The sequence below is a fragment of the Vulpes lagopus genome, chromosome 1 (genome assembly GCF_018345385.1).
Source record: "Vulpes lagopus strain Blue_001 chromosome 1, ASM1834538v1, whole genome shotgun sequence".
Classification (NCBI taxonomy): Eukaryota; Metazoa; Chordata; class Mammalia; order Carnivora; family Canidae; genus Vulpes; species Vulpes lagopus.
In genome coordinates, this window is record NC_054824.1 from 55,745,631 (window position 1) to 55,764,378 (window position 18,748).

The following is an 18,748-nucleotide window of genomic DNA, read 5'->3' on the forward strand; positions in this document are numbered from 1 at the left end:
CAAACTAGACAAATCTGACCATTGTGTTTGTGCCTGCTTTTATTGCAAATGAGGAACACAGCTTGTGATGCTTATCTCCTCTTCCTTTGCAGTCCTTGAAAGATAAATATGCACACAAAAGCAATTGAAACCCAAACTAAAAAAAAAAAAACAAAAACAAAACACAAAAAACCCTCATGATATAAGACTGATGAAAGTATTTAATCATTTAAGCATTTAAATTTACAAAAAAGATAGATGATTTAGTGAAAAAAAAATAGATTGAAATAAAAATGACAGCATTCTGGCTTGACATCTAACAGCAATTATCTATATTGTCTTAAAAAATCATTTATTCTCCCTGATCCTTAAATTTTTCATATACAAAGAATTAAAGTTTATTATGTTATCAAAATTCTATGAGTTTATAATATGCATATATAAAATACAAAAGGAATGTATTTATATTTGTGTATCTATGAAAGCACATTTATATGTGCATCTGCATACCACACATTCACATGTACATAATTTCTTATGAGAAAGCAGATTATAAACAAGGAACTGGAATAGGTGATAGGTAAGGTCCAGTCCTATGCTGGTATCATCTGTTTCTAGCTTTTAAAATGCCCATATCTTCATTCCTCCATTCAAGACCACCGAGCAGTGGGAATTATATAAAAATGCAAATTCTCAGGCCCTAAGACTTACTGAATCAGGGATTGTGGGGAAGAGGCTTCACCACTGTGTTGCAGATCTGCCCTCCAGGTGGTTTAGAAGTACCCTAAAATGTGAGAACCACTGCATTTGAACATTCCCAGAAAAGAACTATAGGCTAGAGTTGTAAGCAGAAATGGAAAACCAATAATTAAAGGGGAAAAAAGGAGGATTATTCTACAGAGCACCTGGATCAAAAGTGGTAGGAAGAGTTTAGAGAGACGTAGCAACAGCAGGCACAGGGGAGTGTATGTATGGTAGTGGGGAGTAGCTGTGGTTGTGAAAATACAGAGCTAAGCCCAAGCAGCAAAAATAAAGCAGTAGCCACATGCTTCTTTTAAGTCACTGTTTTCAGGCTTTCATTTCTATAACTTTGCTGAGAACTGCTGGATTTGGAACCTTTTTCTTGCGGTGGATCCCAAAGGAAGATAATTATCTTCTTCTCAGCCACTGATATCTCTGACCTCTAGTTATTTACCATAGAAACCTGACACACAGAGAGCGAAGGCTTCTCAGGCTGATCCTGCATGTCTTTTCCAGGCTGCTTTCAGCAACCTGAGATTCTTCTGACTCCAGTTTGAATATTCTCCTCGTTGCCAGTTAAGGAGTATATGTATCATCAGGGAAAGGAAGAAAATGCCTGAAGTTTCAATAGGCTAGAGCTAAACTTAGCCAGAGAAAGCTGCAGGGGTAAGAATAAGTCTGTGAAAACGACAGGGCAAGAACTCAGCATGGACACTCTTCAGGAGGCTTATGGATGCCAGGTTGTCATCCAGGACATTGCCCTGAGAGGGGAATCCCCGGCTTTGCAACTTCCTGGCCAGCGTGAGGGCCACCAGCCGGCTATAACCTTTCCTGCGATACTCTGGCAGGGTATAGCCATGGCACATAGTGGCAAACTGGTCTGTGAGAGACCAAGAGACTGGGTTTCCCTTGTCATCACGGACACATACACTGGGGAAGCAAGAGATGAGGTTTTTGATGTACTGGAGACACTGTTCATTGCCTCCTCGTGACCAAGTCCTGTTGAGTAGATCAGCATCAGTAACGCTCAGGTATGTTAGCCGTGGGGGAGAACTCATTCTAGAAGAAAACAAAATGAGAAGAAATGTAAACTTGGGATCATATGACTACAAACAGCTACTTGTCTTTTTATACTGATTCAAACTGAAAAACAATCCCAGAGATGTACTTATCAAATACCAAAATTTTTTCAATGGATTAGAATCTATCACTTCCCACTTATGAACATCTCTCAGGGTTTCATTTCTGATAGGACAAAATACTCATTATATGGGATTTAAATCTTTCCTTCTAATTTTACCCCCATTTCTTATTGCCTTCATATAGATTAGGGTATTTCATTTTTCTGTAAAACAGTTCTCAGACTTGTTAAGTCTAAGCCTGTTGACACCCTCTCTGAAGCCTTGAGTAAGTCCAGATTCTTGGGTCACTAATCTTCTCCTTGGGTAAAAAAAAAAAAAAAAAAAAGTATTAGAATAGAACTTCTATTTGTATGCATCCATGGTCAGAAAAGAAATACAAATTGCTTAACATTTCTAGGCATATAGAGATGCTCAAGTAATACTAATCTTTCTAGGCCTTCCCCTAAAGGTCTGGAAACAGGTCTAAAAGCTCATAGTATTGAGATAAAGACAAAGATAGGAATTGCTGCAATTTCTAAGACCTGAGATGGATTACTTAAAAACCTATGGTACTGGTTTTGCTTCAGAATTTGCTTTTATTCTTGAAATGATCCATGTCATAAGACCATCTCCCATGACTTCTAATGCCATTTGTGCTACGGTCTTTATAAAGTAACAGTTTGTGTTTTCTTTTCTTAAGATTTTATTTATTTATTCATGAGACACACACACACACACACACACACACACAGAGGCAGAGACATAGGCAGAAGGGAGACGCAGACTCCCTGCAGGAAGCCCAATGTGGGACTTGATTCCAGGACTCTGGGACACGCCCTGAACCGAAGGCTGATGCTCAACCACTGAGCCACCCAGGTCCCCCTGTGTTTTCTTTTTGTAAGTGGTTCAGCAGTGTTAGCTCACATTCTAGGCATACTATGGGCTCTGGCATTGGACCAATAATCTAATCACTAAGCAGGGGTAAACAATAAATAAATATAAGCAATTACTGGCTTAGAAGAAGTTTTAATTTAATTTTTGAAAATGAACTTAAAACAAGGCTGAGAAGCCTGAGGCAAAGAAGCCTCTGGTAGAAATGTCACTGCAAATAAGAATATTGCTAAGACCTGTATTTCAGGAGTAGTTATATCAGTGACTATGACCTTGTACCTGAAGGGCAGGGTATCCAAAATAAAGAGTATACAAATTTGGGAAATGACTGTTCAAAAAGGGAATTATACCATACTTTATGGGGTTATGAAAAGAGTTCGAGAGGTAATATATTTAAAGCATTCAGTGCTTGGCATAGAATAGACCCATATAAGTCAGTTACTTATCCTTATCCCTGAACCATGAAAAAAACAATAAACACTTTGGGCTCAGACAACAGAGGTTATTTGGAATTATTTGGAGGAGAAGCATACCAAGCAATAATTTTTCTGTGTATAGAGTGAAAATATAGGACTCCTGGATTCATTCATCATTACTCACAAAGATGCTGATTTGATTATTTCAAGAACTTATGAGCAGCTAAGCACAGCAGAAAAAAACAGACACACAGACCCAGAGACATATAGACACACAGACATATCTAGACTACGTGTCCCTACTCCAGGGTACCCAAATATTCCTTAATAATACTAAGTATTTCAGGTACTGCTATTTGTACTTCTATATAGTTAAGTCCCATCCCACACGTAGAAACTTGATCTACATACAGAGAACTGGTGTCCGGCAGAGTTGAATGAGGAGAAAAATGAACAGCTTTGAAGGAAGTAAGCTTTACACCTAACTGCTTTGAGTTGGCAACAGCTTTGGAAACATCATATAATTCACTCTGCAGCCCTGTACATGGAAAGATATAATGAAAAATATACTTTATTTGAAAACACAAAAAAGGAAATTCATTGCAGTATTTTTATGCTAAGTATCATCAATACCACCAGTTTGCCACCTTGTATTATCCTAACCATTACATATTTATATATAAATTATTACAGCTACTCTCTGCCTGATTTTCAAACAGTGTGTGGGATTTTCAAATCCCCATCATGTTGTTTCACATAATCGTGATCTTCCATGAACCTTTCTGATGGGAATATCCCTTAGGAATTTGGAATTGCTTGTGGGATTTTCTTGATTTTTCTGACTTCTCAGACTGATCTTAAACTCCTAAAGGTAAGAGAAATTTTATAACTCTAAAAGTCTATAATCTACCATATAGCTAGAAGCATAAAAGAACTCAGATTTATTTGGCATGGCATTCTGACTTAGAGTCTTCCAGCCTCTTGCCTAGATGTCCATTACAGAAATATCAAGGTATAAATTTAGTTGGTGAGATTTATCCTAAACTTAACTCACTTGGATCCTACTTATTTATCATAGCTATACTATGTTATGTATAAATTTTCATTCAGTACTTGCATGTAAAGCACTATGCTGGGCAATGCATCACAGTGAAACACAAGAATTACAGTCTCTGTTCTGATAGAGCTCACTGCTTGGCATGTTAGCTTCTGTTACTTAGAACTGCCTTGCTCTGCTTCTCCAAAATCTTATCAGCTCTATCTTTTCCATTCTGGGTCCTGATTAATTTTATCCTCTGGAAATTGACTTTCCAACTTCCATCCATATCTAAAGGCTTTTTTCCTCCTTCCAGTAAGTCACATCCTCTTGAAGAATACAGGACTACATGAATAGGAAGACATGTTGAACACAATCTGATATTTAAACTTTGGTTCCTCCCTCAGGGAGTTAAATCTACGAAGAGATAAGTAGGTATTCAAGTTATTGCTATTAAAAATTATAGATGTTGTGGCTAGAATTCCACATTATAACCTGGAATTACATTGAAGTAATTCAAGAGACTATGAGAAAATATAGTTCATCCTAACCAAGGGTATGGATAGTAGTTCAAATAAAATTTCTTTTTTCTAAATTAGACTGAAATAATTTTTTCTAAAAGTCAGACTAACATTTCTTTTTTTTTTTTTTTTTTAAAGATTTTATTATTTATTCATGGGAATACACAGAGAGGAGACAAAGAGAGAGGTAGAGGCACAGGCGGAGGGAGAAGCAGGCTCCATGCAGGGAGCCCGACGTGGGACTCAATCCCGGGTCTCCAGGGTCACGCCCTGGGATGAAGGCAGGCGCTAAACTGCTGAGCCACCTGGGCTGCCCAGACTAACATTTCTTTAATAAAACTTTTTAAAATTATAAGATGTAGCAGAGAAAACTGCATAAGACAAATTCATAACTTAATTATTATATATTTTAACTACTACTAAGGCCACAAAATAAAAGTTCATTAATCATCTTTTTTTTAAACTTTAAATTAAATTACTTAACATAAAGTGTATTATTAGCTTCAGAGGTAGAATTCAGTGACTCAACAGTCTTATATAACACATGTGCTCATGACATTACGTGCCCTTATTAATGTACTAACCACGTTCTACTTATCATTCTCCCAATCACAATTCTCTCACTGTCCTCTAAATAACGTCCTTGTTTTAAGTTTTATTTTGCAAGTGTGAGTCCATAAGCACTATTATTAGATTTTGTCCACTTTTTGTCTGGTAAATCTTTTCATCTACAGGTTTTCTTTCAATATCTGTATCTTCTCCCCACCCCTCTTTAAAAATCCTTTCAATTTATTTGTTGAAGAATCCAGTTTGTTGGTAGAATTTCCATAGTTTGGATTTTGCTGATTATCTCTCCATGGTGTTGCTGACCATGTCCTTCTGTCCTTTGTGTAGATTACCATTTTAACAAATTATTTTCTCCTTGCTCACAGAAGGAACTTGCATCGACTGTCCTGTCTTTGTCTACCCTACCTCCTCAGACAGGAAAGACTTACTAATTGGAAAAGACAGAACTCAGGCCATTTACTGAATCATAGTTTATTGGACCATAGTACCAGCAAGCAGGCTTCTGAAACTTTTAGTTTAGTGCTCATGTAAATGAGCTCTCTTATGTCCATGCAACTACTAGTGAACAAAAGAGCCTGGCCTGTCTGGGTAACTGTATACTTTTTCATTACCTATTCTCCCATGGCCAACACAAAGAGTTTGACTCAGTGGGTTAACCCTGATTTAATATTGTTTATGGGTGGCTCTTAGATTAAAAATGACAAAGGTATTCCTGTGTAGAGTGTGCTGTTACTCTGAACACCAGGCACTGAAGTTGCTCCATTGCCTTTTTTTTTTTTTTTTTTTTTTTAAGATTTTACTTACTTTTTCATGAGAGTCACACAGAGAAAGGCAGAGACATAGACAGAAGGAGAAGCAGGCTCCCTGGAGCTTGATGCGGGACTCGATCCCAGAGCTCCAGGATCATGACCTGAGCCAAAGGCAGATGCTCAACCACTGAGCCACCCACATGCCCCTCCATTGCCTAATTTTTAATCTATCCAGGCAGCCCAACCAGTAGCTCTGTGGCGCAAGATAAAAGATTGGCCATTTCTATGGCAGTAGTAGGTCTTTGGAGTTGTTCATGATTTGGGTATGTTTTGGAAATAGCACTCTTTAGGTGCTCTGGTTAAAAATAGTGAAGATACTGATGATTTCTTTGAAGCTACTCAGTATTTCAAGGAAACTGTAGTTCTTACCATAGAAGCCAATAGCCAAGAGGCCACATCAGTGGCCAAAGGTAATGCCCTACACTGATTACATGCTAAATGAGAGGACTTTAACACTCCAGCTATTTTAGGTGCTATTAACTTACATCTGTCCCCACTAAACTTCAGGAAGGATGACTGTGTCAATTTAAATGACGATACCTGACTCATGACTAGCAGCTCAGCCTGCTGGGGGAAAAAATACTGGCAATTATAGAGATGTTCTCTTCCTAATGATGGCTGCAGGTGATTTGAGGAGAGTGGGCCTATAGCACCACCATCTATCCGATTACTGCCATGATTTTTCACACCAAGGAAAAGATATACTCATTTCCACATTAAAGTAATAATGGTGAAAACATTTTCCTAGTTTGGCTAAATGAGTGGTAGAACCATGTCTCATGTCTAACTAGTGTAACTGAGGTAAATATGTAAAAGTGAGAGATAGTTTAGAACTTCTACTATAACACCTTTTTGAGCATTTCCAAATGGATGTGATAAAACACCCCAAATCTTTAGGTTATGAATATGCATTGGTCATTATTTGCAGGTAGGTAGGAACTTTTTCCTTGTGAGAGGGCCTCAGTTGTTTGCTGCTGAAAAAAATTATCAGACTTTGTATTTCTAGCACGAGGAATCCTCCCTTGCTACCAAATGATCAAGGAATTCACTTTCAAAGGAAAAGTTAAACACAGTAACTTCATTGACTGTATCATCCCCCAATTGTTATGAAAAGTTGAAAAAGTGATACACTGAAGCTGAAATTGTCCATGCACACTATCAGAAACTCTAAATCTAATTTGGACTTGGCCAAAATTCTTCCACTAGCATTGACTTCCATGCAATTATCTCCTTGGATCTCAAATATACTCTTATCTTACTAAATCATGTCAGATATCATATGCAAATCAGTTAATTATCTCTTTCCAGAATCACCTGCTTCAGAAAGAAGAAAAGACCTACCTATTGGCTTATAGTTAAGTTAGAGTCACTTTAAAAGATTGTGACAGGAAATGATTAAGAGTAATAAAGAAACATATGCTGTGATACTTAGTGATATCCATATTACAGTAACAGTGGGGGGAAATATCACTTGAAAGCAGCCCCATTTAAACGTCCTCTACTTACCCGAAAGGCCAAGCCTCATTAGGAGTAAAACAAGTGTTCTTACAAAACATAATGTGTAAATTTTAAGTACATAAAATGTATATATATGAATTTGTCCACTTATGTGGACATTATCATATATATTATCATATATGTGAAATATATCTATCTGACATGTATAACAAAAATGAGAAGAAAAAAAAAGACTGCCTAATGTCTTGCACTTGATGTCACCTTGTATTTGAAAAACTTGATCCCAGTTGATAACATCACGTTCTTCCAATAGCTGTTGGTAAGCCCTGACATCCTTGTAGAACACAGCATAGGCATTAGTATAATGGTCCAGGTTGTCTGTCTCAGCCTGGGACAGAAGACATAATCATAAAAACATACATATATTCTCTAGGTAACTCAAATCCCAGATAGATTAGATACCATTGACTACATATGTCTAGATAATTCCTGTTACCAAAATTAGCCATCTATTAACAATGGCTAAATGGGAATGTGGCTAATATACTATAGTGAGGGAAAGAACAGAAATTTTGGAACTTTTGCTTGATTATATTTCTGGTATTTGGGAAATTTTAAGATATGTATTTCATATTTTTCTGGTATTTTATTTATTTATAAAAATGAAAAGTGTATAACTTAATGGAGACACCTTAAATATAACTCTCAGAACTTTCCTATGTGGTCAGTGTAGCACATTTGATCATGTGAGCTTCCCCTTGTCCTCAAAGAATGGGGTAGATGTCATCCTTTTCAATCTTCTTATGTATTTACCCACATGACCAAAGTCATTGGTCCTCAGCAATCATCAAACCAGAGGAAAAATGAGTATGCAGAAGTATGTATGCTTCATTCTTCTAGAAATTGTGAAACACTGAAGAAACACTATTGAACACATTTTTCATATGCCTGATACTCCAAAGACAATCAAATTAGAAACTAATGGTGAAGGGCACCTAGGTGGCTTAGTGGTTAAGCATGTTTTTGGCTCAGATCATGATCTCAGGGTCCTGAAATCAAGCCCCACATCAGGCTCCCTACTCAACGAGGAGTCTGCTTCTCCGTCTGCCCCTTCCCACTGTTTGTGAACACGTTCTCTCTCTCAAATAAAGTCTTAAAAAAGAACTAATGGTGAAATATGTAGCTCCTTATGCTAATATATATGGCTGTGACGATTGTAATATTGCCTTTACCTAATCTTTTCTTTTTAGTTGATGTCAACTCCGGTTTTGGGGGTTTGTTTTTGTTTTAGCCTTTTAAACCTGTACCTCTTTCTGACGCCGGGTGATAACAGCTTTGAAGTCTGGCCATGAATCCACTACCACTTCTTTTTGAAAGGGATTCCCACGATTTATGTTCATCACTGCTCCATAAACCTGAGCCAGAGAACCCAGAGAGACAAGCCAATCACATTACTAATTCTTTCAGTTTCATGTTACCGTTTCCACTTCTTCTTCTATGGTATAATTGTGGCCATGAGAGGGGAAATTATATACACCTATATATACACCTATATATACAACATGCACACATACAAACCTTTCTCTTGCTTTTTCATTACTATACATGAAAACTGTAAAAGTCTAGGAAAGCCTAAGAAAACTCTCCCCAAACTTAGGTTTTTACTGTACAGCGAGAGGTACCGAAACAACATGCTGAGTAAATGGCACACAGATCAATAATACATACTTACAAAATGAATCAGAATCTGATATATGGATTTAGGGCTAATAATCATTGAGGGTAATCCCCCTTCCCAAAAAAGCCCCCTGCTTTTCAGATTTCATGGAGTGAGGCTCTATAAGCATTCCCTGAGGGTTGTAATTATGTCTTATTCATTATTACATACATGGAGTGTGACACAGTGGATCAACTGGTTGTTGACTAAACAATACTGAATGTTAGGATTCTGGGAACACCTGGGTGGCTCAGTGGTTAAGCATCTGCCTTCAGCTCAGGGTGTGATCCCAGGGTCCTTGAGTTGAATCCCGCATGGGACTCCCCTGCAGGGAGCCTATTTCTCCCTCTGCCTGTCTCTGCCTCTCTCTGTGTGTCTCTCATGAATAAATGAACAAAAATCTTTAAAAAAAATAGAATTCTGTTCTGTGGCCTTTCATATTTTTTTCATATTTTTCTCCACTAAGAATCATAGATGCTTGCCCTACAAAACCACTTTCATATGCTATGGGTGCTTACATAGAAGAGATAATTGTGGTTGTAACAAGGAGAGATGAGCTCCAGGCTAGTGTTCCTAGCAGTATTTTCATAATAAATAGAAAGTGAAAACAGTGTAAGTCTCCATAAGCAGGGGACAAAATGAATACATTGCAGTATATTCATACTATGGATTATAAAACAGAAACTTAATGTTGAGCAAAAGAATGTAGATACAAAAAGATATCCTATGTGCTCCAATTTATATTTTATTAAGAAACAGATAAAACCAAATTATGGCTTTAGAAGTCAGGATGGTGGTTACTTTTGGGGAGCAAGGAAAGATAATGTTTGGAAAAGGGCACTGGGGGGTGGGATAGGGAGAAACCACGTCTGAAGTAATGCTTTCTTTATTGGATTGCAGGTTGTACAGATATTTACTCTATGAAAATTCAGAGACTTACATAATTACGTTGTGTGCACCTTTAGAATGTGTTATACTTCAGTGAAAACTAAATTATAAGGGCATTGGAACCTACATCTTACCTCTTTTATCACATCTTGATTCAAATCACTTACCTCAATACCTAGAACATTATTCAACTCTCTTCTGTCTGGCCCAGTCTGGGACCTCACTCAAATCTTTCATAGAATGTATCTTTTCAAATTTAGTTGGGCTAATACTTAGTGAAAATCTGAGAATCAAATTAACATGGAAGGATCATGCTTTTTCTCTTTAAATTCTGGGGCTGCCAATCTTAATTATACATAATCATAAGTTTATTAAAATGTTTATTCCCATGAAGAAACCATATATCTCTTTTCAAAGATGGAGCTTAGTATATGAGTGGAATGTTTAGAGGTTTAAAAATGTTTAGAGGGGATCCCTGGGTGGCGCAGTGGTTTGGCGCCTGTCTTTGGCCCAGGGCATGATCCTGGAGACCCGGGATCGAATCCCACGTTGGGCTCCCGGTGCATGGAGCCTGCTTCTCCCTCTGCCTGTGTCTCTGCCTTTCTCTCTCTCTCTCTCCGTGACTATCATAAATAAATAAAAAAATTAAAAAAAAATGTTCTTTCCAATATTCAGATTGTGAAAGAAAAAAAAAAAAACATGACCTGTTTGTAAGAGATTTTCAGCTGACTGAAAGATTTGGCATTAGTTGAGAATAACAAAACAAATGCTTTTGACAGCTATTTATTCAAAAGGTGAGTGCTGTGAGGAGATGGGAAGTAGCTAGGGGAAGTAAGGATGCTTGCTGGAGGAATGAGCAGTTGGAGTTTGTGAAAGAAATTTGGAGAGATATTTAATTACTGAAATACTAACATGAGGTAGGTGGGGGGATGGTGAAATAGGTGATGGGGATTAAGGAGTGCACTTGTAATGAGCACCGGGTGTTGTATGGAAGTGTTGAATCACTGAATTGTATACCTGAAACTAATATTACATTGTAAGTTAACTGGAATTTAAAAATTTTAAAAAAGAAAAAAAAAGATAAAATACATACCCATAGCCTCAAAAAATGGAGGCAGTGTGACCATCAAAACATTTTATTCTTTATCGTTTTTATTCTCTAAAGGGCATAGTGTAAATAGAAGAGGAATTTTGAAAGTATGGTCAGAGAACCCAAGCTAGGCATTATACAACAATGCAATAATTGAAGTAAGACAAAGAGACTTAAAGATAAGCTAAGCAGCTATTAAAGAGAAGATTATACAAGTAAGCCATTCATTTGTGCCTAGCCTTCACGTTTATTTATCTCTTATTTCAAATAGTGTTATGAGAAGCAAACCTTTAAAAAAACAAAACCAAACAAAAAAAACCAAACAAACAACCACGCAGTTTGTAATCTGATAACTTGGATTTAAATCTGAACTCTTGCACTTACATACAGGAAGAGATTTAGTAATATCACCCGTAAAATTATGTTAATACCTGCCTATTTAGAGGTATTAATATTACACAGGGATTAATAGGTTTTATAAAGCTCAACTGAGATAATGTGAAATAAAATAAAATATATAAAGCTCACTGAGATAATGTGAAAGATATTTTTAAAAAAATGATACATACTATTTGGATCAACTCAACTAATTTGAATTCAGAGATCCTTAAAAAATAAGATTGGAACAGGTGAGGGTTAATAAGTAATTATTTTATAACATTGCCAGTGACCAACAACAGTTTATTGAGAATTATTATGAGCAAAGCCCCACGGCAAACAGTATGGGAGGTGTCAAAAAAAAGTCAATATCTACACCTGGGCATCTGGTAGCTAAGCTGTTATGTGAAAAGTAGTAAATATGAAAACAAAGAAACTGAGATTTAACCAATTCTTTACTTGCTTTTATCTTTTTTGGATTCCAACTTATTCATTTCTAAAATGGGTTAATGGACATCTTACAAAGTTGTTGGAAGGATAAAACAAATTAAAATTATCTGTCTGCTAAATTACTATCCAAATATAATATTTATAATGTAGGTGCCCATCATTTGTCTTGATGATTATATCTTAGAAGGTTACCTGTGAAGGTCACCAAAAGCTTTTTAGTTCTTTCTGGCAAAAGAGTGGGCCAAACATTGATTTGCCACAGTGTATGCATTCAAAATGGGAAATTTCCAGTCAGATTGTCCATTTGGTATTCTTTTAGCCATACAATTCCAGATTATCAATCAGTTTTTCTCTAGCACACATAGGTTAAACATGATCCATAAGGCAAGATGATTAGATTTAATCAACCCAGTACAGTGCTCTAGATCACTTGTTAAAGTTTAGTGTAAACAAAGATTATGCAGGGTGTGTGCCAAAAACACAGGTTTCTGGTCTCTGTCTTTAGCAATTATGATTCATTATATCTCTTCTGGATTAATAGCAGGCCACTCACATTTGCAGTCAAATACTCTTAATACTGAGCTATTTTCGACCTGCCACTCATATTTGTACGGCTATCTCTTTGATCAAGAATCTCAGCCTTCAAAGACAATTTCTTTGCATTCTGCATTTTTTCTCCAAGTGCTTAAAATATTTTTAATCTCACATTAATTTGTAATCTCTGATCAGTTTCCTCTTCCACAGTAGCTCTGAGTTGTCAGCAGGCCCTCATGGACATTGAGCCAACTTCGACAGATAGAGGCTTAATGACCAACAAAACCATTGAAAAAAACTTCAATAATTAAGATGTTGAAAATAGTCAGAAAAATTTTATAATGACCCCTGAACCTCAGCTCCATCATAAACCTAGGTTATGTTCTTATGAGCAATGACACTTAATCCATACCCTTCTGCCATTAAAAAAATTTTAAAACTCGAGTTTACCTTAGAAATAATCTAGTCCATCACCACCCAAGTTTTCCTAAAAGTAATTTAAAGTGACAAAAAATCAGGGCTGTATCTACAATGCATGGATGGAATCAGTCTAGCAGGAGGGGACTGGGAAACTGTTTAATAAGTGCTCCAAGAAAGTCCTGACATCGAAAAAAATTGGGAAACAGCCACAAGTCTAATATTACTTCATAGATTAATAAAAGAAAGAAATTAAAGAAAGCTCTTAAATGTAGAATACCTTGAGTGATTCAGGAAAGTGACTCTTCAACATTTTTTCCAGTATCAGTAATTTGGTAGAACAGTTTAGCACTTGCATCTTCTCCAGAGCTCTAGCAATTCCACACCTAATTAAAAACCTGAAGGTATATGTTTAGTTTTTGCTTGTTAACATTTGAATCTCCTGAGGAATATCCTTGAAGTCCTGTTTTCACTGGATGTAATTTGAAATGCAGCTGCTCCCTCTGAAGAGGGGAGAAGAAGGAAGAAGAGAGGCACTGGAGTGGGTAAAGCAGAGAACAGGTGGAAATAGGAAATGTTAATGACCGAATCCTGGATAGAAGTGAGTATCCATACTGGGTTAAGTCTTTCTATGATACACATTCACTGTACGCTAAACTCTTCCTTTAGGACATAGTAGTAGTTGTAATGACACATTTATTTGTGTTTTCATTAAGTATGTCTCAGACTGGGAGGTAAAAGAAGGAAGGATACATCTGCTTTGTGCTCCACTGTATCCCCAGCATCTACAGGGCCTGGCACATAGTAAAAGGCATTCTAAGTAGTTGCTGAATGGATGATAGGAAACTCAGAGTAAGAGTCTTAGGGTTAAGTAGAGATACTCCTTTTCACAATGTGGGGCAAAGACCAGAAAACGACGTGAGTGGGTCAGGTGAACAACTTGCAGAGAAACACCTAGATTGAAGATGAAAAATCAGATGTGAGCAAAGGCTGAGGCTCATTTTAGTTAGATAAAACCAAGGAATGAAAAAGGGACTTAATACAATGTATATAATTCAACCGTTGATATATAATTATATTTTCTAGATTTGGGGGCTACGTATCTCCTGCTTTTTGTCCCTAAGAAAGCATTTTTCCCCCAAAGTTCCAATCAAGTCTTGACTGATTTAAAACATATTTTTTCCCTCTATATTTGCAACAGGGTAAAATATATTAAGAAAAATTAAGTTTAAATTAAAATTCAGGCAAGGTAGAAATAAACGTACATGCCAGCAGGTAAAGCAAATGGACTATAGTCTTACATATAAAGTTAATACTCTTTATTTTTTTAAAGATTTATTTATGTATTCATGAGAGACAGAGAGAGAGAAAGAGAGAAGCAGAGACACAGGCAGAGGGAGAAGCAGGCTCCATGCAGGGAGCCTGATGTGCGACTCCATGCCGGGTCTCCAGGATCACGCCCTGGGCTGACGGCGGTGCTAAATTGCTGAGCCACCTGGGCTGCCCAAGTTAATACTCTTTATTTGTGGATTCCATATTTGTGAATTCACCTACGTGCTAAAATTTACCTGGAGCCCTTTAAATCAATACTCACAGTGCTTTCACAGTTATTTACGGATGTATGTGAATCTCCAGTGCCAACATTATCAATTGAAGTTGCAGAAGCTGACTTCCTGTTCCAGCTCTTGTACTCTAAATATTTATTTGCTTTCTGTTGGTGATTTCACTATTTTAAAATGGCCCCAAGCATAGTACTCAACAGCTGTCTAGTGTTCTTATGTGCAGACTGTGATGTGTCTTACCAAGAAGATACATGTGTTACATAAACTTCCTTCAAATGTGAATTATAATGCCCTTGCCTCTGAATTCAATGATAAAAAAATCAACAGTATGTATTAAATAATGTGTCTTTAAACAGAAATACACATAAACAAGGTTATGTGTTGATATTCTGATAAAAATGTTGTGATTAAAGACTTGCAGAAACCTAATCTTATGTTTTCCCTACCAACGGTGATCCCTGTGGCATTATGCAACATAACTACCACAATGAGAATCAAGTGTATTAGCAGTAGGTAGAGCACATTTTGTACTATAAGCTTTCTAGCAGCCAACAACAAGAGAAACAAACATGATTAGTTACATGGTTCAGCTTGTCCATACAATTAGTCTTATGCTCTTGGGGCACGGCTCTTGATTTCGGCTTAGGTCATGATCTCAGGGTCCTGGGATGGACCCCCATGTCCAGCTCCCAACTCAGCTGGGAGTCTGCTTCTCCCACTCCACCACCCTCACGCCCCCTCTGCTCGTGCTCTCTCTCACTCTGTCAGAAATAAATAAAATCTTAAAAAAATGTTTTTAAGTACAATAAATAAATCTTTAAAACATTATTCTTATGCTCTTTACCATATAGCATTTGCTTGACTTTTCACTTGTACTATCGCTAAATGAAATTCTCTAACTTCTAAATAATCAAAACCCTCCTTGATCTGGCTTCAATATTCCTTTCTAGATTAAGAAGCTCTTTCAATTCACGAATTATGCAAGGAGACAAACACTGATGACATTAAAATCAGAGAATCATTTCTCCCATGGGTTCAAACAGAGAGGGCATTATAATTAATGAACACCATTGGACAATGATCTTTCAGTAAACAATGATGAATTTCATAAGGACCTTTCTTTTATGAAATATATATTTTTTGAAGGCCACAAAACAGAATGCAGGAATTCTCATAGAGACAGAAAATATATTTTACAGATTTTTGAATTACATTAAAAAGTCTTAATGACAACCATTAATTCTGAAAGCTATAAGATCAGAGGGTCATAATACCACCAATCAATTATAAATTCCCTATAATTCATATCTGTTCTAGAATTGGAAGGTGAAGACTTGTAATTCCTCTGGCTCAACTGTTATCAACAACAGACTAACTGAAATCTTTGTCAAAGAATGTAATTATACTCATTTAAGTTTTAGGGATTAAGTTTATTTGGGGCACTGAAATGTCCCTCAGCACACAACAGGCACCTAAAATATTTTAACATTAATTGGACAGTGAAAACAACACTCTCCTGGGAGGCCTTTCTTATAAATAAATAAAGTATAAAATCTCTGTTTTTATAAAGATAATATAGCACTTACAGTACAATGGTGAACATTTGTTAATGAGGAAATCGAGTTTTTTAAAGCACCTCTGATCCAATGCTAGTAATTATTTTTCAGCTGATAGGCTTTCTCTTTAGAGACGCCTCTTTTATCTGTTTCTCTAGTTGTGCCCCTATCAGTGCAAATAATTTTATATTCTGTAATGCTTCTTTTCCTCATATTAAAATTTAAAACAGTAAAACAAAAAGCAAACATCTTTTCCTATAAACCTGATGATATATTCTTCCTGTGTAATACTGAAATTCATCTCCCCTATTTCTCTCATTTTTTCTTGCAATTATAATCAATGATTTGAAATGTTATTTTAATGAATAAATGCTTACCTGCTGTTGAAAGTTCAGTTTGTATCAGGGTAGTGGTTCCTTCTTCATAAATGGTGACTTTATTCTTCAAGCCTACGTCCCTAATTAGTCCTTAGTGGAAAGAGGAAAGGGGAAAAAAAAGTGTCCACACCTGTAGTAGGGAGGAGTTTATGGTGTCAGGTGAAAATCATCATACATACAGCACTAGTATTTTCACTCCACCTCTTCTTTCTATCACATTTAGACTTATGGTGTAAAAAACAGTGAATACTAACCTTGATTTAAAGATGGACATTTTCTGGACCCCAAACCAACTATCTGTTAAGATCTCATGAAAGAGAACAGAAAGGAATGGGACACAGGTGGATGGGGTACAATAAAGAAATGACAAAGAGGTACTGACTTCTTATATCTTTTTTATCTATTTTGAAGGAAATGATTTTGCTATCCTAAATTTCCAAAGCTGACAAAGGGGTAATGTCTAAAAAATAAAGTATACTTGTGGAATTGAGAGTATTTTTGATCATTTTAATTCTCTTACTCTATTCTTTTAAATGTAACATCAGTTTATTTGCTTCCCTCAAATGGCTGCAATTTTAAACGATAAGCCAACACTTACATAGGCATCTTGGCCCCCAACACAATACCTGAACTTTGGGATAATAAACAGTATGAATGTCTCAATGACATATGAAGAGTGCTTCAATTTGAATGTGGTCACATGGGAGGATACTGTTTGTCATCTTTATGTCTCTTAAAGTCAAGATCGAATGATGGGGAAACTCAATGCATTCCCCCCCTTTTAAAAATATTTATTTATTTGAGGGGGGGCAGTAGGGGAGGGACAGGAGAGAACCTCAAGCAGAATCCCTGCTGAAGGCAGAGCCCAGGCTGGGCTTGAACTCATGACCCTGAGATTATGACCGGAGTTGAAATCAGTAGTCTGATCCTTAATCAACTGAGCCACCCAGGTGTCCCTGGGGTATTCTTTACTTGAAGGTGCTTGTTTAAGTAACACAGTGGGTAGCTGATAGCTGAAAGTGACTGGAGAAAAGGTATTAGATGCCAATTACTGAATGTCAAAAGCAGACTGGTTTTTTTGATCCTAGTATATTGATAATTAAAAAATAATTTATTTAGGGGCACCTGGGTGGCTCAGTGGTTGACTATCTGCCTTTGGTTCAAGTCGTGATCCCAGAGTCCTGATATGGAGTCCCGCATTAGGCTCCCTTTGGGGAGCCTGCTTCTCCCTCTATGTCTCTGCCTGTTTCTCAGGAATGAATAAATAAATATTTATTTATTTAAATAAATAAATAAATAAAATCTGTTTTATTTAATTAATTATTTATTTAATTAATTTTTATTTTTTTATTTAATTAATTTTTTATTTTTAATTATTATTATTTTAATTATTATATAATTATTATTATTTAATTATTTTTTTATGTTTTATTTAATTAATCTGTTTTATTTAAATAAATAAATAAATAAAATCTGCCTGGCAGAAATTTATTTATTTGAGAGTGAGTGGGGGGAGGGGCAGAGAGAATCTCAAAGCCAACTTCAAGGTGGGGTTTAGTAGCAAAGAAATACATTCTGTGGCAGCAAATCTTATTTTTTTAAAATTTTATTTATTCTAAATTTCTCTCTGCCTTTGCTTCTTTCTTCTCCCTTCCTCAAAGTGAAGTATTTCTTGACAATGAATGAAACATGAGAGGATTTAGAAGACTTATGTTTGTAAACTAAGCCAACCTGATTTACATAATAAGTTTGAAAGGCGCACCTGCATTTAGTTTTGGTGGAGAATGCCAGGAAATTCTATCCAAACAAATAAAGGAAAGTAAATTCTTTAATTTTAGGTTCCAGTTTAGGTGTCTAATATTTAAGCAAAACCTGTTTTGTTAAACACATGCCCAAATTAAAATTGGGGAAAATGGAAGGGTTCCTATAAAATAAGAATTTCAAATACTGACAGCACACTAAGTTCTTCCATTTGTCTGTACAAGACACCTATTTGCCTCCCAAGTCATAACTTACCTTCTTTCTTTTACACTATGTACTTATACTATATATCTTCCAAAATTTGTATGTTTTAGACTTGAAAGTTTGTGGCAAGTGGCACTCTCCACTTGTTGTGGTGAGAAGTTATACTATAGTTGGCATGACTTGTATGAGAACATAGGTGAGTGAAGCTACTACATAGGAGGATAGCCATCTGAATTGTTGGGATCATGTGCAGTTGAATTTTAATTTTATTTGGG

At 36.3% G+C, this 18,748-nt stretch overlaps 1 protein-coding gene across 1 annotated transcript; it reads right to left on the reverse strand.

Annotated features, from left to right (window-relative positions):
* Window positions 1-212: 212 nt before the first annotated feature.
* Window positions 213-17,661, reverse strand: GLYATL3 (glycine-N-acyltransferase like 3). The gene is made up of 6 exons (XM_041727269.1): window positions 16,509-17,661; window positions 13,294-13,411; window positions 8,847-8,954; window positions 7,801-7,927; window positions 3,560-3,686; window positions 213-1,779 (listed from the first exon to the last, which is right to left on the reverse strand). Exons 2-6 carry the CDS (start codon window positions 13,369-13,371, stop codon window positions 1,365-1,367), a joined length of 855 nt encoding a protein of 284 aa, XP_041583203.1. The 5' UTR covers window positions 13,372-13,411; window positions 16,509-17,661; the 3' UTR covers window positions 213-1,364.
* Between the last annotated feature and the right edge of the window lie 1,087 nt (window positions 17,662-18,748).

Bases quoted from the DNA above. Each gene is read 5' to 3' on its own strand.
- GLYATL3 (XM_041727269.1), bottom strand. From the start codon at position 13,371: ATGCAAGTGCTAAACTGTTCTACCAAATTACTGATACTGGAAAAAATG. The intron at 7,928-8,846 runs GTACAGGTTTAA...CTTCTGTCCCAG, and splicing joins TCACCCGGCGTCAGAAAGAG to GCTGAGACAGACAACCTGGA. The intron at 1,780-3,559 runs GTATGTAGATCA...GTTTTCTTCTAG, and splicing joins CTGCCGGACACCAGTTCTCT to AATGAGTTCTCCCCCACGGC.